Source organism: Melopsittacus undulatus, chromosome 8 (assembly GCF_012275295.1).
Source record: "Melopsittacus undulatus isolate bMelUnd1 chromosome 8, bMelUnd1.mat.Z, whole genome shotgun sequence".
Taxonomy (NCBI): domain Eukaryota; kingdom Metazoa; phylum Chordata; class Aves; order Psittaciformes; family Psittaculidae; genus Melopsittacus; species Melopsittacus undulatus.
In genome coordinates, this window is record NC_047534.1 from 5,167,683 (window position 1) to 5,190,586 (window position 22,904).

The 22,904-nt window shown below is 42.3% G+C and overlaps 1 protein-coding gene across 2 annotated transcripts in view; it reads left to right on the forward strand.

The window, feature by feature from the left end:
* Nucleotides 1-22,904, forward strand: part of MAD1L1 (mitotic arrest deficient 1 like 1) — a 366,896-nt gene that overhangs the window by 109,196 nt on the left and 234,796 nt on the right. For both annotated transcript variants that reach the window (XM_005145268.3, XM_031045610.2), the window contains exon 12: nucleotides 3,080-3,224. In XM_005145268.3, the coding sequence (XP_005145325.2) occupies nucleotides 3,080-3,224 (145 nt within the window). The remainder of the gene's footprint in view (nucleotides 1-3,079; nucleotides 3,225-22,904) is intronic.

A 22,904-nucleotide genomic window follows, 5' to 3' on the forward strand; every position in this document is an offset into this window, starting at 1 on the left:
TATAACTTTCTGTTTGGGTTTGTTCTTACATAGTCAGTGTATGTGGTGTTTGGTGCAGTTTCTGGAAGAATTACCAATCTCTCCTAAGAGAGAAGGAAAGGATCTCAATAATGTGCTTTGGCATGGCATGGAGAGTCGTAGGGAAGTAGAATTTCATGCTTCCCGTAGCAAGGGAACCTATGGTAACAGAGTCAGTTCAGAGGGTTTGAGTGTTGTCTCTGCTTTCATAGACATCTCTGGCATTTAAACTTCATGTACATCAACATCACATTTGATCTGAGTCTGAAATATCTACAGATGGGGATGTTCTTTCCAAACACCATGCAGTGACTGAGGAAATTGCCCATTTGTCTGTCTTTGCTCAACTTTCCTCATGTTTTAAAATAGTCATTTCCCAAACTGGTTTCAGAGGTGTGTATCTGAGTGTTTTTCATTATTTCAAGATAAAACCTAGCACCTATCTCATTTTTCTTTATGAATGTCAATTCAGTCATCATCCATCAGCATTTACAGAAATAGGGCACAATATTGGGAGATGGGGGAAAAGATTTCTCTATTGTCCTATCAAAATGTTTTGCAATAATCAAATGTGAGAGTCTGCCTGTTTTGTAGTACTTAATCTTATGTTTGCATTTCTTCTTCTTCTGTTCTGACTTTAATCAGGACTAAGTTTATTTGATAGAGCAAATAATGTTTGCAGTAGGGCTTCTGTAGTGGGATTTAATTTGTTATAACACAGTTGATGAGGTTTTTGTACTTGTATTTACCCTGTGCATAGAAAAGGTTGAGCAAACCTTAATGAATGTGAAGTCAGTAGCTGGGGTTACCTGCTCTCAGCCACCCGTTCTGCCCTGCATGGGAGGTTGGCCTGCTGCAAACTCGATAGGCTGGAAGGTAGCCATGAGCACTGTCTTAGTACAAGCTTAGCAAAGGCTGGCTTAATACAAGCCCCGTGGAAAGGAGGGTGTTTTAAGCCTAGGATTTTGGGAGGCACAGTGCAGTGAATCTTCCTGTTACATTTCAAGGTGTTGCCCAAATTGTGTCCATCAATTGTATATCACTGTCAGCCTAAATTGCCCCTGGAGGGGTGTTTAAGGTATAGGATGCTGTATTGTGAACTGAGAGACCAAGGTGTGAGCATGGCTTAGAGTTTGCTATGCAGAAGGATGGGCTGCAGAACAAGCAATTTAGCAACTGCAGCTTCTGAATTATGTGTGGTTTGTACACTGCAAGTGATCACTTCTTGAGTGATGCATATGTGCTTGTGACATTTGACATCTTGGTTGTACCACTGAATTTTGTCCCGTATTTCAGGGATACCAGGGCTCAGCCTGCTTGTGGTCATTGTTTGGGTGTTGGCTTCTAGGAGAGCTTTTAGTATGAACTTATTTAGTGGAATCTGTTAAGAATTGATTCTCTGCTTTATCCCGTGGAATTCTTGCATTGTTCAATAAGAAAAAGGGAAGTGTTTCTAGCAAGTATCCATGAGACTAAACTTGAGATACTTGCTGAGGATAGGATGGGGAAGGGAACGTCCAGTGCAAGTCTGGTGCCACTTCATGTTCCATCACCATAGATACGACTCTTGAGCACAGGTTCCCTTTTTAACTGATTAATTAAAACAGAGCCAAGGAAGTAATGGTGCCCTGGTAATGAAATTATCCATTTTCAAATGCAGATTTGAAGCCCTCTTGATGAACTTTTCCACCTGAATGCAACAACGAAGAGACTGTTTTACTTCATAGTCCCTGATTATTAAATTGGTCTGTGAATGGTTCCAAATCGAACTGGAGCTTTAAACAGGCTCCTAATTCATCCAGTGTTTTAAAATGCATGTTCTTCTTCAAGGGGGAGGATTTTGAGGTATGAATGCCTACATAAATTTCCCAAGAAGTATGATTTGGTGACCTGGCAGTGCAGGATGTACTTGATTTATGCTGAGAGTGTCTTTTAAAGCAGAGTTCCCTTTTGGATCTATCTCCACAGTACCTTACAATAGTGCTAGTTTATGTAAAAGCATTTGTACTTACTTTCTTTTGATTGTAATGAAAAGAATACCCCTCTGAAGCACTCAGCCATTTTCCAGTCTTGTTTTTAGCATCAAAGCAACAAAGATCTTCTGTTACTGAGTAAGGTAGAGATGTTGCTTTTGATCTTTCTCATTTGCTTGAGGGTTTTTGACTTGTGTGAAATGCTTTTCTTCATGTCTTGCTCCCTCTTTAAACAGTTAAAGGCTGTGCAGGCTTGGTTAAACTTGCCATACTAAACTTATGAACCAACTCTTAACAATCGCTGGAATGATTTCACTCTAACTTCGGTATTGATCAAGTACTTTGCCAGCATCTTTTATCTTTGAGGAGCTGCTTGGTGCACACCTTGGAACAGCTCCATGAGTGTCCCAGCAGCAGACTGAGTGTCTGAAGGGCACACATGAAGAACATCTCCAGGAATACATAGATAATTGTGCATCACTACATCATGCTGCAGAGAGGGCTGGGAAGAGGAGGGACAAGCTCTTCTGCCTTAGTTGAGTCATGGCCGCATTGGAAAACAAGTACTAATCACTAGGTCTCAGAAGACATTTCTCTTCCAGTAGAGGTTGCTGCCAAGCACAGTGTGCAGGTGGTGGCTATAATTACTTGCTATTATCTGTCTGTCAAAGCAGATCATATTAAACCTCAGTTTTACTTCTACTTTGTTCGAAAAAGATTAAAAGGTACAGTGGGACCCAAGACTGTGCCTTCTTTGTTGGAAATGAGGCATCTTCTCAAAGGCAAATGGGTTAATTTTGAAATAGATATGGAATTACTTAAATGCTTTGTGTATGTGAGGTTCCAGTAATTGTCTTGTGCTGAACAAGAAGGCTGTCACTGGGATGGTTCTTCTCTCCTATCTCTTTTTGAGAACAGCTGATAATGAGACTGCAGCCACTCAGTTTCCAGTGGTGCAGCCGTAAGATGAAATGGCACCCACCCCAGTGTCCTGGTATCATGGTGATGTTTCTCCTCTCAGGTTTATCTCATTTGTCTGAGTAAGAAGCAGTGCTCAGGATCTCACGTGTCTGTATTATCTTTCTTAGTGCCCGAATACTAGAGAAGGCCCGGGTGCAGCTGCAGGAGGACATAATACGGATTCAGAGCCAGCTCTTGGAGGAGAAGAAGAAACGTGAGCAGCACGAAGCACTGGTCAGGCGGCTGCAGAAACGTGTGCTGCTGCTCACCAAGGTGAGCTCCTGGCTAATGCTTGGAAAAGCTTTTCCTTCTTTCTTTCCCTAGGTGCAGTTCTCTCTCTTTCTTCTTTGCTCACCTCCATAATTGGTACTACAAAGTTGCTATGGGGTCTTTGCATAGTGAGAAAGAGACATGAAACTTGTGTTTAGGACTGTATTAGAATAAAAGTGCTAGTACATGCTAAGGCTCTGCTAGTGTTCCCCCCTCTGGGCTCATGCTGTGGTGGTGACATGGGACTTTGTCTGAGACTTGGCATTTATGTGACGGCAGAGAATGGGCTTAAATTGTCACTAGAGTGCTTTGAGCCACTGAAGGGAATTTCTAATGGCTTTGGCTGCATCACCTCCTTTCCTAAAGAGAACATAACGACGACACCTTGTCAACTCTTCCTGTGGAAAAACAATTTACAGAGAGTACGAGATTCGCCTTCCTCTTACACTGAGAGTCTGTTGGAATGTAATGGTAGGCACTAGACCAGTAAATTGAAAATGCATTTTGAGGTTCTTTCTATGGGATATATCAAAGAAGTCTGTATTATCCTGTATCAGCTGTGCTGTCGTGATGAAATCCTATGCAATATTTTTGAAGTCTGTAGAGCATTGAAAATTTTATATTCAATTCTGAGACTGCTCTTTCCCCAAAGGGAATAATAATTCTCTCTGGTTGGAATGACAGTTACTTCACTTCCCAAGAATACTCCTTCCAAAACTTCACTCTCCGTGCTGTTACAAAGCTGCTCACCTCAATAAGCTTATGTGTGTGCATAAGGTCAGGCTCAAGCAGTTAGAGCACATGAGAGAGTGTATCTGAGCAAGAGAGGAAGGAGCTGTTCTGTTGCTTGTACTTCAGGCTTTAAATTTCCAGTGTTAACTAAAGCATTTTGATCCATTTTAATTGTGCTGTACCTAAGCCTGAGCCAAAGAAGCTGTGCTATGTGATGTGGTAAGTGGGGCTTCTTGAAGCACGAAGCAACTGCTTTACAAGAGGATATTCTATTAGATCTTCTGGCTGCAGAATTTGATGCCATGGAGTGAGGAGAGAGAAATGACAGCAGTTCTTTCTGCTTCACACTGAGGTAGGCACTGCAGTAAGGGCTGAATGGACCAAACTCTCTCCATGAAAACAGAAGAGGCATCTCTTCTCCACAGTCTCTATAATACCCTCAGTAGCAGACAGCCCTCCATGCTGTTCTAGTTTGGTACTGCCATAGCTGGATATGGCAGAGGTAGGTACAGAACCCAGTAAAATCCTTCCTTTACAACCTTCTCAGCTCTCTGGCATTGTGTTGGGCTGCTCAGCCCTGGAGGAAGTTTCTCAGATGTATTCTAAAATATTCCCTTTGTTAACTTATTTCCAGCCCTCAGCAAGTTTTGTCATAGAATACAAACTGTCATTGCTTTCCTTTAAGTACTGGACAGAAAGCAGTACTTTGTCAGGTAACTGATTGTACCCTCATTTATTGAAAGACAGAGCCTTTGCTTTGTTTGCTCTTCTCCCCCTGAAGAGTTGGAAATGTCCTTCATCAGACCATGGCAAATGAACTTGTGTTTTGACAGTGGAAGTTTTCACTGTGCTCAGTGATTCCTCAACTGACCTGTTTTACAAGACGAAAGGCTCTGCTGTTCTCTGAACATTTATATTCCATCCAGGGAATGCAAGGGGTCCTTTGTGAAGGAGTACACGCATTATGGCACTTGGGCGATCTCTCCCTGGCACTGTTTCTCCCACTGGTTGCTCTTCTCATGCAAAATCAGAAGAAGGAATTTGATTTAATTAAAAAAAGTCTGATATTGTGATTTCAAATGAGCTTGAGCAAATATATTGCCTGTCAAAAATAATTATTTCACATTGAAAGCATATCACCTAGAATGGTATTTAATCATCTCATTAGTGGCATCAGTGGTACTGTGCGCTTCTGTGTAATTTGAGAATGGAAGAGATGAACTCTCTCTGTTGAATCTTTGTCTTGTTAAATAGGACTGTGAAAATCTAATTTGGGGGAGACTATTATACATATGATTGAATTGATATTGCTTTTGATAGCGTGATTTTTGCATTTGTGTATTTTTGACTCTCTGCTTGCTAGGGCAGTGGACCTGTTTCTATATACTGAGCAAATGAGGACTGAAAGGCATGAGATGCATTTAGCAGTGTAAGTTTAACGCAGTGACAGCTATCCTCCTTTCTTTGGGCTCAAATTGTAACATGGAAGTCCCAGGCCTTGAATATGTTTTAAAAGATCCATAGAAAATGGTAAACTGTTCATCATTTGGTAAGAGCAGTACCCAGTATTTCAGTAGTGAACACTCTCTTCAGGAGGTCCTGGCTTTACCAGCCTGATTCCTCCTCAAGCTTACTTGTATAGCTATTTCTTTTTCCTCAAGATTCAAGCAATACTGTTTGCCTTTTACAGATTGCTTGTCTCACTTCATAGAATCATTGAATGGTTTAGGTTGGAAGGGACCTTAAAGCTCATCCAGTTCCAATCCCCAGCTCAGTCCATTTTCTACTTCCATAGTCTGGCTTGGTTGCTCTCACGTTTCCATTTCAGTGCACTTAACTTCTCTGTCCATTGCTTGCTTCCTCGCCTCATTTGCTTCTTTTGGGCTTTCTTGACCTTACTTGGGCCTTTCCAGCTGGTTTACTGTTTGGAATGGGCACAGTTGTCAATCTAGGTTACTTTGGTGACTCGCTACAAATCTCTCTTCCCTGGAAGACCTGAGCAGCATTCTCCAGTCTTTGATGTACTAGTGCAGTGGTCCAGCACAATCAATTCCACCTCTGACAGTGGGCTGGTATAGGAGCTGCATCCACGTTACTGCTGTTGACAAACTGCTGTTTAAACACGTTAGTTGCTTATCTCCCACGTGTCCTTGTAAATCAGGACAGTACTTCAGTTTTTTGATCTATGTGTTTGCAGTGAAACATAAAACTAGATTTGGACACCCTAAAGGTTTTCAAACATTGATGGCTTGAAGGTAACTCCCGCGGTGTCACTCTGTTCACTTAAGGTGATGAAAAAGAAATTGGTGTTTCTAGGGATGTATTCATTCCTTCCTTTAGAAATCCCCTTGGCTGGATTCACTGCCTGTCGGGCTGTCTTTTTGCTATGGCTTTGCTTAGAGTTTTAGGGAAATCCCTAATCTCTGCTTCATTACCCAAGGTAGTTCTGATACAGCAGTAGTAGGAGATATCTGAAATGCTGGGGAAAGAGCTAGTCCACCTCTGCCCCTTTTCCCTGTTTGATTTACTGTTGTATTGGCTTTGAATGCCATGTTTACCTACACTCTTTTGTATTTGACTTCTGTGTTGTCCTTAAGCTTGTGAGCAGTTCTCTTTTTCTGAGAGCTTTGCACACAATTCCTGCTTTTCCTTTATGAAGTAGACTTCTAAAAACATGCAGTTCTGCTGCTGAATGACTAAATTTTGAATCTCTTAGGAAATCTTATATGACATGTAGGTCTCCCATAAAAAACCCTTAGTGAAAATCCTTATGTGAGTGCAAGTGGCTGATTGAGTCAGTATTGAATAGAAACAAAGCTCTGTTTCAGGAGGGCAGCTTTCAGAGGCATAAATGGACCTTATGCAGCAGAAGTGAGGTTGGAGGAAAGCAATAGGGGCCCAGTGAAGGGTTCACAAAGCTGTCTGATGTAAGGGGCCTGAAGCTGGTTTGCATGGGTCCTTTTAGGGTTGTCACCTGCTCCATCAGCCCTTAGCTGTGTTCCTTACTTAGCTGCTGTTCAGGTGCAGACCTGCAGCCTCTTCTCCTGCAGTGACTCCTTAAAACAGTTATTTCTTCTGTGCATGGAGCTACAGGACGTAAGTGCATGAAGCTGCAGAGTAGGAACAGCCCATAACAGTTGCAGCAGATTGGACCAGACACAACATGTCCAGCTTTTCTGCAGCCAGTGTGTGATCCTTCATGGGAAGCTCTTGTTTCTCTGAGTACACCAAAACTCAAACTCTGAAGCCCAATTTCAGTTACTTTTCCTTATTCCAAATGAGCACAATTTGCTTCTTAAATTGTAGACTTAGTCAATGTACACTGTCCTAATTGCATCCCTTGCTTTCATATAAGGCATAAGGCAGCAAATGAATTAATCTGGTTGTGCTGGATGTTGTTGTTTTGCTGGTTTTATTTCCCTTCTGTGCATGTGTCTGCCTTTGGGTACTCCACTGCCTGGAGAAGGGGCTGAAAAATTCCATCTTGTTTCCTGAGCTTTCCACCAGCTCATGTGATCCAATAGGAAATCTGTTACCATTGAGACATAATTTAGGCCATCACCATAAAAGTTGGAGATGAAACAAGTATTGATTAACCAACCCCAGCTGCCTGTTCGTGCCACATGTTCCTGGAGATATCTCTGCAAGAGTCAGTGCGAAGCGTGTAAGCGACTCCCAGGGCTGAGAATGGCAGAGATGCGTCAGAAATGAGAGTAGGTAATTAAACTGTTCATTAAGCATGGCAGATGCAGAGTTCATGACTTGATTTGCCATCTGCTTTGTTGTGTAATCAGTAAAGATTTAAAATAATGCTGACGGTTTCTCTGTCACACTGGGTCCTGCATCATGGTTTTTCTTAGGAGGTAGATGATTTTAGAGCACAAAGAAGGATCTTAAGGTTCTGGAGGTTCAGTGAAGAAGGTGAAATAAGCCTTTCCTTGGGATATATAAAAACATTAAATATTGCACTCTGTTGTACTCAGTAGCATTAAAAACAGACACTCTGGCAAAGAGATGCCTTGCAACAGACTGCCTTCTGGGTGTTGTACTCTGTGCTCCGTTGTCCAGGTAGCACAGGCAGCTTTGGGGCAGAACTCTGTGTTATGAGGCCTACCAAATGCTTTTCGCTGGCTGTTGTGATACGATGCTTCTCCCTTCCTTCAGTCCACTTCATGACTGTATCATTTAAGCAGCACCTTTACTCGTGCATCACCAGCTATGTTGCCACTCCATGTGCTGCAACTGTGAAGTGCTGTCAGCCTGACACTTGCCAGTCCTTTACCTCTGCTCACCACATCTTCTCTTCACAGGTTTCTGTAAACCTGTGGAAGTTATCTTCCTTTTTGTGCCTGCAAATAAATACATTTTAAAGCAATTCCACTGCTCTCTCTTCTGTGATTCAGCAAGGCAAGCTTTGTTGGGTGAGGTGGTACTTACTAGATCATCCTGTGTGCTTCAGAAGAGAGAAGACGAGGCACTCTGTGCCAGAAAGAGACACAACAACCTTTTAGATTGAGCACAGTTCCCCTTAATTTTAACTTGATTATATTAATGACTTAAATAATTCCAGCAAAAAGGTGATCTGTAGTTATGGGCAAAGAGGAATGATAGCAAAGGGAAGAGAGAAGATCAGTAACTGCTGTGTGACAGAGAAGGAAAGGGAATTGCTGCCTGTGGAGTACAGGGGGCTTGAACAGATCTCTGCTGAATTGTGATTTATAGTATCCATTTAAATCATCAATTTAATTCTCAGACCCCTTTTGTAGGGGACCTTTTAAACAGATCAGAGATGAGGTACTTGCTTTTATGACAGATCTCTTCCCCTCTCCCTGTTAGTTGGTGCTGTGCTGATGCCAGGTGGTTGTTGGGCTTTGGGCTCATGGCTTACACAGGAGTGTCTGGGTGCCTGGGTAAAGCATCCTAAGTTTTGTGAGGAGAAAGTGGGATTAGGAGGTTTGATTGCTGCTGTAAGCATTTTCTGCTGGGGTTGAGGAAATACCACCTTTTGTGTTTGCTGCTGTTGGTCTCTGACAGCCTCGTGTCCTGAGGTGCTTCAGGGAAAGAGAGTTCTGTGAGGGGTTTTTAACACAAGGGTGTTTCTTTTTTTCCCTATATAACCCAAATTTCTTAATCATGTTTTTGAGAAATTATTCCAGCTGTTTATTATGCCGTGGTTTAGTCTTCATCCACTTAACCACTTCTGGAGCTTGGGCAGCAGCCTCCCAAGTGCAGCAGCATTGGAGGTAATCTGCTGTACCGTGCTTTGCAGTGGATGCTCGACAAGAAGGTTTTGCAAGTATTTATTCTGACAACACTTTTCCTCTCTGGTTTTTGATCTTTTTAAATGTCTGTCCCTGCTCTACGTAACCTTTATGAATCACCTTGCTGTCTGCATTGTAAAGACCTTTACACCATGCTCTCAGCTTCTGTATGGAACAGCTTTCTAGGACCATCCCTGGAAGTGATCAGAAACTATGTAGATGAGGCCCTCAGTGACATCCTTTAGTGGTGCAGTTGGCAGTGCTGGGGGAAAGGTTGGACTTGATGTTCTTAAAGGTCTTTTCAACCTAGGATACTATGAGCCTCTGTTGACCTAATTTCAAATCTCTCTAGATTTCAGAGGCCGAGAGTGATTTTCCTCCTTTGTCTGTACCCCGCAGTTTGTCTGTTTCTGGCTTCTATTTCACTTGCCATGGAATGGTTTGACTCTTGCTTTCATGAAAGTTGCTTCAGAAAATACGAAAGAATAAGTATAAATTCCACTGGTCTCACCATAAGCTGAGTTACACAAGTCTCAGCTCTGCAGCTTCACCCTGCCCTTCTCCTGAACCAGCCATAACATGTATTTGAAGGGGGCCTGCAGGAATGCTGGAGAGGGACTATTCATTAGGGACTGTAGTGATAGGACAAGGGGTAAGGGGTTGAAACTTAAACAGCAGAGGTTTAGATTGGATATAAGGAAGAAATTCTTTACTGTGAGGGTGGTGAGGGACTGGAATGGGTTGCCCAGGGAAGTTGTGAATGCTCCATCCCTGGCAGTGTTCAAGGCCAGGCTGGATGAAGCCTTGTGTGGCATGGTTTAGTGTGAGGTGTCCCTGCCCATGGCAGGGGGTTGGAACTGGATGACCTTAAGGTCCTTTCCAATCCTAACTATTCTATGATTCTATGTCATTAAATGGTTTTGTCTGCAGTGCTTATGCTGCCCTTTCTGTAGCGACCAGAACCCCCCCAATACTCCAATGGCAATTCCAGCAGAGATTCCTACAATGACAGACTAACTTGGTGCTGATTTATCCTTACTGCTTCGTTATATTCATTACAAGATCTTATTTGCATGCTTGACATTTTAAAATATTGTGTTTGGAATGTGTTATTTATTTTGAGACCTTTATTAAGCAACCTCAGTCTAAGGGTTTAATTGTTACTGATAGCTAAGAGCATAATTACCTCACTAAAATATCATGACTATATTAAGCAAATGGCAATTGTGTTCCAGAATAAAATGAGTACAAGCCATTTTCCTATGAAGCAGGCTGTTCCACGAGGCCTGCTAATGTCATTTGCTGATACAAACGCAGAGTCTCTCTATAAAGGATGAATAAGGAGAGCTGAAATCAATGTGTTTGGAGAAGAGGCTGTCTGTAGAAGTGTCAAAGCAGTGCACAGAATTGCCTCTGGAAGAAGGGAGTATCTTGAAACCAGAAAATGTTGCTGTTCCTCAAGAGATTTGCAGGTTTCCAAAAGACAGGAGTGTGTGTTCTGTGGCATCGCCTTCCAGGACACGGGAATGCTTTTCTTTATCAGACATTAACTTCCTTCCTTTGCTGATTTAGTCATAGGTTTACTACTCACTTGTTTTACTCCATGAAGAAGGTTGCACAGTCGTTGAATTCTCACTTCCTCATCCTGCTCCAAAATGACTTTGCAAAGCGTGACTGTTCCCTTAGTTTCTGAGTTGTCTGTATCTGTTGAGGGGATCTCTGGATCTGAGATGAGACTGAGCTTGTTTGGTGGGTTTAGGCACTGCAGATGTTTGGGAGCTTGGTCTGCCCTTGCCTTCCCTCCTCCCATTGGATCCTCTCTAGTGAGATCGTTTGTTCTTGATCTGATGTTGCCCTAATTCTTCATAGCTAGTGGATAAATTTGCCTTTTCCCTGACTTTGGATATTCTACTTGTGTTGCTGTATGGGTACCTAAAGGCATCTGTCCCACAGAGGCATGAAGGTGATGGGCTTTATTAGAGGAGAGCTGAGTCACCTGAGGGCTTTTGACATGGAAATGGTGAAATTTAGCTTCAGATGTCCAGCCTGGAGGCAGAACATGAATTGACTCCTGGGCCTTGCTTCCCTTTCCCTTTTCGAAGCATGAAAGAGCTCATAAAAATTATGTTAGTCATTTTTGGGGAATCAGTTCTGTGTCATTTTTTCTTTTGCCTTTTTATGTATGTGGTAAAGTTTGTAATGATAAAAATACAGAGTTCATTACTACCATTACATCTGATGCTTTTGAGGTGGAGGCACAAGGACGGCCTCTGTATTCTTATTGATGTTAAACCTAACAATTTCTATTTCAGCGAGGTGTTTAGAGGGTTTTAAAGCATTTATAACAATTCCAAATATGCAGCAAATTTCAAAGTTATGTGTTACTTTAGGAGGTATTTTTGAAGGGCTGTAAGAAACATCGTATTTCCCAGAATACTGGCTGGATTCTGCTTTGTTCTACCACCACCAGGTATTAATGCTCACTGCTGAGAGGTTAGAATATAACAATTAGAAACATACCCATAAAAGAATTTATTTGACCTTCAGTTCCCATTTTTCTTGCAGAGAAAGGGCTGTAGGACTTACAAAGGTAAAATATTCAATAAAAATAAATCAGGTTAATCCAATGTTATGGCTTGGAATTTAAACTCACCTGGGTCAGGTAATTCAGAGTTATAGTTCCCTTGATGACTGTGCTGTAACACTGGTTCCTGAGCTCCTCAGCCCTGAATTATGAAGGATGGTTGAGTGGATAGGGGAGAGAAGCAAGGTGAAGATGGATGGGTGGGATGAGGGAGTTATTGTTAAGGAAGTCAGGCAGCACAAACGTCAACTTCTGCACCCCACAAGCAGGGGAAAGGCAAACAGCAAGAGGTGGCTCAGTGAGGAAGTTAGGCACGGGTTTGGGCAGCATCCAAGGACAGGGGAAGGGATTTAGGATTTCTGAACAGCAGTCTCTATAAAATACTAGCTAGGATAAGCTCCACAAAGGGCTTTTTGCATTTCTTTGTTCCTCAGACACTTAGAGTTTGAAGGCATTAATATCTGTGCCTCTGGTATTGCCACAAGAGCTGCAGCTTTCAATCTCTGACTTCTCTCTGTTTTAATTCTCAGCCATAAAACTGGATTAACTGGGTTTGCTTCAAGTTGAATTGCAATGGATTTTTTAAAGGATAGGAGAGAGAGATAATTAAGTAATTGCACAGTAGCTTATTCAACAGGAGATGGGAGCTTCTGGTAAGAGCAGCTGCACTACTCAGACACCAGTCACTCAGAGCATCCTCTCAAATGAACACCCAAAAGCTTTATAAGATTGAAGGACTGTTGGGAGAATTCAGGAGTTCAGGGTTGCTCCTGGCACAGTGTCAGCAGCACCGACTGTTTTATTCAGTACATGTTCACAACAGCTCGGGTCAAGGTTTGCTTAAATTAGTGAATATATTAGAAATCAAATGAGTTTTTTCAAAGCATTGGAGAAATGGTCTTTGACCCATGATTTGTTTCATTGAGGATAAAGGAACCTGTTTTATGTTCCCTGTTTTATGAACACATTTGCTTAGGTAGTATTTCAGATGGAGACAATATGTAATAGGAACTATAGCATGTAGAAGCAATTTGGACAGTGGGGGAACTGAGACTTCATCTTCTGTCCATATGAATCCAGAGCCACAGGATTTCCCCAGAAATATCACTACCTTTTCTTTTTAGTCAGTAACTTGGAAAGGGGTTAATATGTAAACAAAATGTGAGTATGAGATGGGGAAAGAAAGCAAGCTTTTTTACACCAAGATGGTGTTTAACTTCCTTCTTGTCCAGATGAGGAGAACTGTTTTTATGAGAGGCTTACAATTTGTAGAGGTTGTAGGCAGGAAGTTCCTACAACCCTATGGAGCACCCAAGCTGCTTTTTAAGTGTAGGGCAGCACAGCCAAAGCAATGGTTAAATGTGTCTGATACAGTTGTGTCTACACCTCCTTACTTTCCCTGGGTAATGAAGAATTGTCAAAGGAGTCCAGCAAATGCATCCCTTTGATGCCACTGTGCAATACTGTGGGGAGCAGAGACTAAACCCTACTTGACCCTCTAGTCAATACTCTTTTGGGTGCCACAAGACTGTGTGGAAGGAATTGACACAAAGTGGTTGAGGTGAAAGTAATTGAAAGGGGGAGTGGTTTTAAACTGATCCCTTTTCTGCAAGGGTTTGAGGAGGTTTGTGTGTGCCCAGGAGCTGCAGATACCCTGAGGGCTGGTTTGACATCCATGGCAAGTATTTATCACAGATAAAGTTTAATTCTGCTGGTTTTGCTGTGACTGCAGGAGCTGTTCTTTTGCTGCAGCTGAACACTCTTCCCCCTAAGCCCTTTGCTCTACCCGAGGTGTGAGTGCAGCTTCCTTTTCAGTCTTCTCTACCCTGTGGATGGCACTCTGAAGCTCACAGTCACTTATCCTGAGTGCCTGTAAGGAGCTGAAAAAACTAAATATAGAAAGAATTGGAGGACAGAGCTTGGGGCTCACTGGCCTTGTGTGCATTTGAAGGAGAGATTCACACTACAACAAGCAGCAGGTCCCAGGTAGAGCACATAGGGTTGGATTGAGGTTGATGGGGTGTGCCCAAAGCTTCATGTGCTCACCCTCCATAAAACAGCACCAAGAACTGATTCCTGTTTCAGGGAAAGGAGATGGTCTTATTCCCTTCCTCCTTCAGAGCAGCAGTGTCTTCCTTCCACTGGGAGCAGCAGTTGGAAGAGTCCCAGCTCCTGCACCCTTTCTTCTCTGCCTCAGTGGGAGACACATGGCTTACAGGTAGGTCCAGGAGCAACAGCTGGTTGTTATTGCTTACATGAATGGGAGGGTAGCTGGAAACACTAATTCTATGCATTAAACACTGATAACACCGAAGATCAGGATGGATGTGAAGTAACATTCCTTTCAAGATGTGCACACAGCACAGAGCCGTCTTCTTATGCAGGCAACGTGCAAAATGAATTTGTACAATGAATGTGCAGCTCTCAAAAAGATGTAGTGTCCGAATGTGCAACTGAGGCAATTTCACTCTTCTCTCCAGTTGCTGGTTTTCCAGACATGTGCATAAGCTGCAGGAATTCTGTTGTTTGTCCTTATAACAAGTTCTGTGTGTAAACAGTGTTTTCAGGTCTATAGACAGAAACACTGTATGGCTTTAAAACCACCGTGTTCTGTTGATAACATATTACCTTTGGAAACCAACTTTGGAGGTTGACATTTCTATGATATTAATTACAAAAGAAGAAAAGCTGCGCTTGTTTTGTCACTAGGAAATGCCATTTGCAAGTTATTGGGAAGCCGAACGTGTCAGCAGTGTTATTGCATTATCCCTCTGTGAGGGCCACCATGACTAAATGGCAAGAAAAAAACCTGCAGTAAGAAAAAAGCAATTTCAGGAAATAGAATGAAATCAAACCAGAATGCCTTTTATCCCTCTCCAATGTGAAGGTGTTTATTAATATAGCAAACGCAAGAGTTTGGTGCTGGGGGGAGGGAAATGCTTGTGAAGCACTCTAGGTTGTGTTTTTAAATAGAAAGCACCATGCAGGAGAATTTGTGACCTTTTACATGAGCACACAGGACCAATTGGCAATGCTCCAGTGGCATCTCTCCCACTCCTCAGTTTTACCCACTGTAACCCCAACCGTCATCCTTCTCCCCTTTCCCCACTCTACACCGGAGGCTGTGCAGGCTCAGCCTACATGGACCAAAGCACAGGGCTGGGGTAACCTCTGCCAGCACAATGCTGTGAGACTCTCCCTGGAAGCAGTTTCTTTTCTACCTACATTCACTCTGTAAGTAAATCTCAGCTCTTCTGTTTGCTTCTCGCAAAATACCAAGCAATTCATCTCTGTTTTCCCCTTTCCCTCCCAGTTTAAAGCCACAAAGCTGTTAGTTTTCTCCAGGCTGTTTTGGGGAACAGCAGCACCTCCACATTCCTCCTGCTCTGCCTCAGTGTCCAATCCACACACAGCTTTGCTGATCAGCTGTGGTGATTGCCTCCTGCAGGAGAGCTGCCAGCTTTCGTAGGCCTCTAAATAACCTTTTCTGCTCCTGATCAGAGGAGTGCCACTTGGTGCAGTGGCCATTTCTTCTTTGAACGTGTGAGCCACTACAAGAGATGTAGAGCGCCTGATTCTGCTCATCCCTGTGGGGTAACTGTGGCAGAGGTACCATTCACAGGTAGCTCAGTGACTTGCTTGTAATGGAGTGTGTTCATCACACTTTAAAGGCCTTAAAGAAATCTTTTCTACCAAAGAAATTATTAAACCCCCAAGAAAGCCATTTAACCCACCCCCTCCTTTTATCTAGCTAATGTGTTCTTTATGTAATATCTACGCACATGAATTTGTCATGTGTGGTGATGACCCGAGGCTGTGTTTGCATCCCTTGCATTGCACTATTGGCTTTTTGCTTGCATAAAAGAGAAAAAGAAAACTGCCAAATCCCTTGAAAGTATCCTAACTAGGATGCTGAACAGCTGTAAATAATAGCCAGGTTTACAGTTTAACTCTCTAGAGTCTATGCAAGCTGCAGGATGTGCAACATATGTTCTAAACCTGATGTTTTCCTTCAGATAACACAAATGGAAATGGAGAAGTAATTAAATGTGCAGAACTTCCCTGCCTTGCTTTTCTCCCTGCCTGGGCACGGGTGAGTGAGTCCTAAGGTTCTGAGGTCCTTCTGCTGCAGCCATTGGTGCATCCTCTGCGACTTGAGTTCTGATTTCCATTGGAGTTCTCTCCTTAACACTGGGAATGATTTGATCCCTCTAATGGACCAGCTAAAGAGGACTCCTCTGAATTTGTCTCCTTGACTTTCTGAGGTCTTCTTACATTTCACCTCACTAGGTTGAATTTGGACTTTTCTTTGTCAGCGTTTATGCACTCATTACTTCTCTCTCTGCAGAAGTAATTTTTGTCTGATTAGCTTTCCTTCAAGGAGAGGGAACAGGGTATGGAATTGTTGCCCCTCATCAACCAGCAATTACACAGCCTTAGGTTTAACGTCACACTGCTCCACTGAAGGAACTGGATGACTTAGCAGCAGCCAAACATCAAAGTACACATTTTCAGCTGAGTTAGCAGTAACAGTGGATAAAGGACTTATTGCTGACCCTGGCCTTGTAGGTATGGACTCACTGTTTGCTTTGTGGAGAATTTGGGGTGCTCAGAACGTGGAAGCTGCTCCTTCATTGCTCGGATTCTACGTATGGATCGCGGTTATTCCTCCATGTGAATGAACGGATGCCCAACAATCTGCATGAAAAGTTTGGAGTTGTAATTAACTTTTAATATGCTAAAGGGAAGGCTAATAATGTGAAATGTACATTACAGAGTTCACACTGTTCCTACAAGTACAGCTTCAGAAAAATGATATGTTCCCAGTTTGCTGCATTGTCAAGATGTAACAAGTGTGATTACTGCTCTCCTCCTGAGTCCCAAGGAGAGCATTGGGGCTTACAAGGTTTATTCATCCAGACCAAGGAGTTGTTTTTCCTTGCAAGTTTTCCCCAAGAAGCAGTTATAAGAAGCTCTAAGGGGAGGAATCTTCTTGTGATGTTGGCAGTCCTTTCTCTCTTTTTGTAGTCTTGGGACTTGGTCTGGAGTTAAATGTGTTATAAATATCTGAGTATTGATGCTTGGTAGACTTATGAGAGCTGTTGACAGCTAATGAAGGTTAAATACTGTCTATTTTGGGAACCTGAATGACATCATCACTCATTTTATAAGTACTTGATGTTTAGAGATGCATTTTTCCTTCTGTCATTCCTGTGAGATAGAGAAGCGCCATTATCTCAGTTATAAAAGGATGGGAAACCAAGCAGCTAGGATGAAAAGGCTAAAGACCTGGGCCCAAGTCAAACAGAAGTTCTGTGGAAGAGCTGATAAATCTTTATTGCATTTCTGACTGGGTTTTATGGAGTTCCACAATGCAGACTGCAGTTTTCTGTGCCTTACCTATGTGACAATGACCTTCTTCGGACAGCAAGTCCTTTGCTGTAGCATGTATGTATGTATTCTCCAGCACTGCCCTGCTGCATTAGCATCAGTGTTTCAGTGATTTCCTACCTCTGCCGAGTCTTGTCATATCCTGGAAGCATTCAGTGAACCTGTATTAGCACAAGGATGTGATTTTCTCTTAGGGCCATGTTGCTGAAGTGGTTTTGTTTGTGGAGGTTGTGGCCTGGTTTGTAGACATGAGCTAGAGTCCCATCACTCCTCTCTGCAGGCCATGTCTGGCTGGCATAGCTACAGGGATGCCATAGCTCCCAAGGGTGTCCAAACCTAATACCTAAGAGATTGTGGTTTAAAAGCTGCTTGCCTACACACTGCTTGAAATCTAGTGTTTTTTCCTTCCACTTTGCATTAACTTGCATTTGTGTGTGCTCACTGCTTATCGGCCTTTGCTCTTCCCTCGTTATTGAGTTTTTTAGGTGCTCAGAAGGCCTCACTCATCCTTGTCTCTAGGCTCTGCAAACATGAATATTTGATGTTGTCAGCACACATTGTGCTATTTGCCCCTGTTTTTCTATACTAATCAGTATCCTGAATAAAACTTCTGGCTGTAATCCCCGGGGCAGCCTGCTGTTAATTGCTTTCCATAGCAAGAGGAATGGTGGGCTCCTCTGTTAGCTACATCTTACCAACCAGTATTTGACTCTCACATAATGATTAAAAGTGAGGGATACTCAGTCATTTCTATAGATTTTCAAACCCTACATTCACTGGTTCACTCTCCTGTGAGTTCTCTCAAAGAATTGTTAAATTACTTTAACAAAAGCCTGTGCTTATCGGTCTCTATTTCATCTTGTTACACTCAACTAAAAAAGATGCTTTGTAATTCTGAACCTTCTCAACTAATTTTCTTAATGTTCAGGTAAAGCTTCCTTGCCAATGACTCCGATTTCCCAGAACAACGTTATCTCCTCTTTCAAAACAGACAGGGGATGTCTGCTCTCTAGTATCTCCCATACAATAGCCATTTTAAATGATAAATAATTTTATTCCTCTTGTCTCCTACTACCTTTGTTATTTTGGTCCTGGGTGAATATCTGGCTTTGGGATTATTATTATTATATCTTCTCCTTAGTGCTGTTTGATTTCCTGAAGCACGTAGTTGCCTCTGGTTAAAATACAGCAGAGGACCTGTGCTAATTCTGGTCAGAGCCTGCATCGGTCAGAATGCAGCTCCAGTCACTCCTGCTGCTTCTGACCTGTGATAGACTCAAAGAGATGTCTGTACACACAGCTATCCATCCCAGTTTGGTTTGGGGTTTTAAGCTTTCATTGTGGCGAAATTGTCTACCTTTGAAATACCATAGAATCATGGAATAGTTTGGATTGAACAAGACCTTAGATCATCCAGTTCCAACCCCCCTGCCATAGGCAGGGACACCTCACACTAAACCATATCACCCAAGGCTCTGTCCAACCTGGCCTTGAACATTGCCAGGGATGGAGCATTCACAACTTCCCTGGGCAACCCATTCCAGTGCCTCACCACCCTAACAGTAAAGAATTTCTTCCTTAGATCCAATCCAGACTTCTCCTGTTTAAGTTTTAAGCCCTTACCCCTTGTCCTGTCACTACAGTCCCTAACGAATGATGGTGTGGTTTGTGTTTTTAACAACACAATAGCTATTCTGAGAAAGATTTAAGAGTGTTAAACATTCTATGTCATTTAAATAGAATGGAAAAGTTCCTATGTTATCTACTCTGAAAACTACCCTGCTTTGACTGTCTTCCAGGAGGCCATATTCAGCCATAATATAAGTGATTATTATAGCTGTGGCTTTTACTGACCTGAAATTCTCCATTGTGGTTTACATTTCCATGCCCTTGCCTCACTTTATGCAAGCATCACATCATGTTTGTCTTTATTTTCATCTTTGTGTCTATTTTCTTTCAAATGCTGATAAAAGATGCAAGATGCTTTTGCAAGTTCATGTGTTGCAACCAGCAGTTTCCAAAATGTTCATTGAATACCCCATGAGATTTAACCATGTTGCAATGAGTAAACAAATCACTGTATTCCCAGACAAGCAAAGTATAACTGAATCAGAGTTGCTGTCACTCCTGTTGATCTTGAATATGAATCAGTATGGTGAAATGTGCACCTGTGGACAGTATATGGAGATAGGGAGTCTTGTTCTCTATGACTAGGTTGAGATTTCAAATCTGTTATACCTTATTTACTTTGGGGGATTACTTCATGGACTTTTTCCCTTTCTTTGCTTTATTGATTTGATTTGATTATAAACTGGTTGGTGGTTGCATACTTACTTCAAATGAGGCAATCAGATGGCAGAAATAAGCTGTGGCCATAATTCAGATATTACCAGTGGCAGGTATTGTTACCAGGTTGCCCAAGTGCAACCTTTAACTAATGGTGGATGTGGTTATGATGTTTTTATGAACTTACTCCAATTTAATCTCTTCCTTTTCTTCATAGCTGTTAAGTGCACTTTTAATGGTGTTTCTGTCTACTGGAACATTTAGATCACATTAGAACATGACTTCTCAAAGCTCTGTGAACTGGTGCATGGTTTAAAGAGGATTAGTGATGGGTATGTATAAGGACTATTCTATGTAAGGTAAATCTTAGAAAGAACACCTTCATCTTTAGTAATTTATGTGTCAGTGGAGATTTTCTTCTTACTTCAGCTGGAATCTGTTGTGTTAAAGGTCATTTTATTGAAATTCATGCTTACATATTCATAAAAGCCTGCATTCTTCTGAGCATTACCAGTCAGCAAGGTTTTGATGTTGCCACACTGGATATTTTCTGTATCTTCTAGCACTGGAATCCTGTGTGATGAATAAAGTGAAATGTCTGCTTTTGATTATTACAACATCAATAACATGGGGGGGGGGGGGAATTTATGATGATGTTTTTATACCTAGAACATAGAATGGTTTGGGTTGAAAAGGGCGTTAAAGCTCATCCAGTTCCAGCCCCTGCCATGGGCAGGGACACCTTCCACTGGAGCAGCTTGCTCCAAGCCCCTGTGTCCAACCTGGCCTTGAACACTGCCAGGGATGGGGCAGCCACAGCTTCTCTGGGCACCCTGTGCCAGCGCCTCAGCACCCTCACAGGGAATAACTTCTTCCTAACGTTATGCCCTGTAAATACCATGGGAATCCAGGCTGAAAAGGATGGGGGAACCCAAGTACGGCAGATAGAAATTTATACTTTTGACCCTCTTGATAGATCTTTGGTCTCTGCCCTGGACTCAGCAATCCTATTCCTTCATTATAAAAGGAAGATTTACCTCAAAGAGGTATTTGTTCTACCGTGTCTTCTTCTTTCAGCCTCACTTGCCTTTTATATCTCCATATCAGATAGATTTTCAGGGTTCTTATCTTTGCATCACTGCCTGTTTATCTTGGATTGGGTTTGAATTCTTAGCAAGGAAACAAGCTGCTAATGTCATTCCCTCCTACATGCCACTGCTCTCCAGGCTCTTCATACAGATGCTTTGTCTGATAGCCAGGGTTTTCCCTGACATTCTTGTTGGACACTCGGGAATTTTGCTGTTCCCTCCTTCAGCTTCAAAGAAGCTCAGGGGACTGAGAGCTGACTCCTTGCACTTCTGGCTCCTGTGTGCCCTTAAGCTGCTCCCAGTCACCCTGCAGGAATCTCAATTCAAGGTCAGCTCCTTAGGAATCTTACTGATCAGCTCTCTGAGCTGTAAGTGGTCTCAAAGTGGTCACTCCAAGCACGGCTGGAACCAGTGACCTTTCTGTGTCTTTGTACCAGCTCCCATCAACCAGCAGGATACTACTTCCAGAGCTAAATCCAATGTGCTAGGCAAGAGTTATTTGGCAGTCTTGTGTTGCCAAAGACTGCAATATTACATCTCCTTCATTTATCCTCAGGTCTTTTTTTTCCCCACCAAAATTTGTTTGAGAGATTTCCTCAGTAGTGGATTATGAATAACACTTATCACATTTGGAAAATGTAAGTCATTGAGGAATGATTTCAGCTTACTCCTTTGTAGTCTGCCAGCCTTTTTGCCATTCAAGATTTGAAGGACTGTGTGGAGCTGTTTCATCAAGTTTTCTAACAATGGAATTGCTTCGCTCTTCAACCTTGAGGATTTTGTTTACTACAGGCTGAGAAAATGTGGGCCAGAGCACAGTGATACGGTGGGTATAGTACTGGAAGCTAGAGGAGGCTGCTGCTGGTTCGGTGTGTATGTGTGTGAGTGTCTGTGATCTCTGGCACACCTGCCCCGGGCCTGGCTGTCAGACGGGTGTGAAGTGAGCTATCATCTTGCTTATGGCATCTCTTTGTTACCATTCTAGTGTGGGACTAATGACAGTTCTGATAATGCCAGATGGCAGTCACCAGTCATCACTTAATAGCAGAAAAATGTCTAAACATTGTCTCCAGAATTGGGTTGTTCATTCTTTCTCCTTGTTCTAGCTGGCAGTGATCCGCAGGCAGCACTTAGGGACCTCCTAAGAAGATCCCGTGTAGAAAACTGTCAGAACAGATTGCTGTATGGATTTTCAGAGGATTAAAGTTAATTAAGGAGCTCTTTCTTGCTTTCATTTCCTTGTATCTGCCAGCTATTTACATGCTAATGTAGGGTCTTCCAGGGAGAATAGGACAAGTGTCAACACTGGGCATGTTATCACACATGGAAACATTAGAAAATAATGAGATGAGCAATATAGAAGTGTGTGTCACTTGACAACCGAAAGTAAGCAGCACTGCTTTTTGCATACTTTCAGTAGTGTGTGATCTTACTGAATATAATTCATTCTATTGCAGCTCACACTGCATAATTTAATACTTCATTCACTACATTATCTTTACATAAGAAGTTTTATAAATAGATATAAGGTTTTTTTTTGTCTGCCTTGTTCTAAAGTGGAAACTTCTGTAGAAGCAATGAGTAGTTTTACTAGCAGTACAAACCTGGAAGCAGAGATTGTTGTGGGGACTGGCATCTACAGTTGGAAAGATGTCTTGGAAAGATGAAGCAGAGTAGGTGTTCAGCATGTAAGCAAACCGAGAGTGGATGTAATAGTTTTCTGCTCCAGTTGCATTACTCTTTGCCCATTCAATTTTCACATTATTTCAGGGGATTATTCTCTCATGTAGCTTTTCAGTATCTTCCATTTTAACACTTTACTAAAACTGCTGCATAAGAGATGAAATAAAATTATCTCTGCTTATGTTTCAAGAGGGAGCTTAAGGCTTTGGGAAAATGAGAAGCCTCGCTGTCTGTGTTTTTAAACAGAACAATCAAACCCATCTGTGTTGCTGAGCATAGGTAAAGAGTTTTTTTCAGCTGCTGAAGGAAGTCCAGATCATTTGATGGTACTGAAAGTAATTAAACTTCTAAGGATCAAGGGCAGTCAAAGGCAGATTTGTTTCCTGCAGCTTATTGTTCCCCAATGTGCAGGTGAGGAAGTGACTGGCTTAGCAGAACAAGACATGCTCTTATCATGGGCTGCCGTCGAGGCCAGAGTCTCTGTGTTTCACAATGACCTTTGTGGTGTGGCATTAGTCTTTTTCTTTGCTCTTATCTTTTGTGGTTTTCCTAGTGGAAAACACGATGGTCTTACCGTAAGATGTCAGATGGCTGTTCTTTGGCCTGGAAAATCAATGTGATATTTTGTGAAAGAGATAAAGGCGAGGGAAAAGGAAAT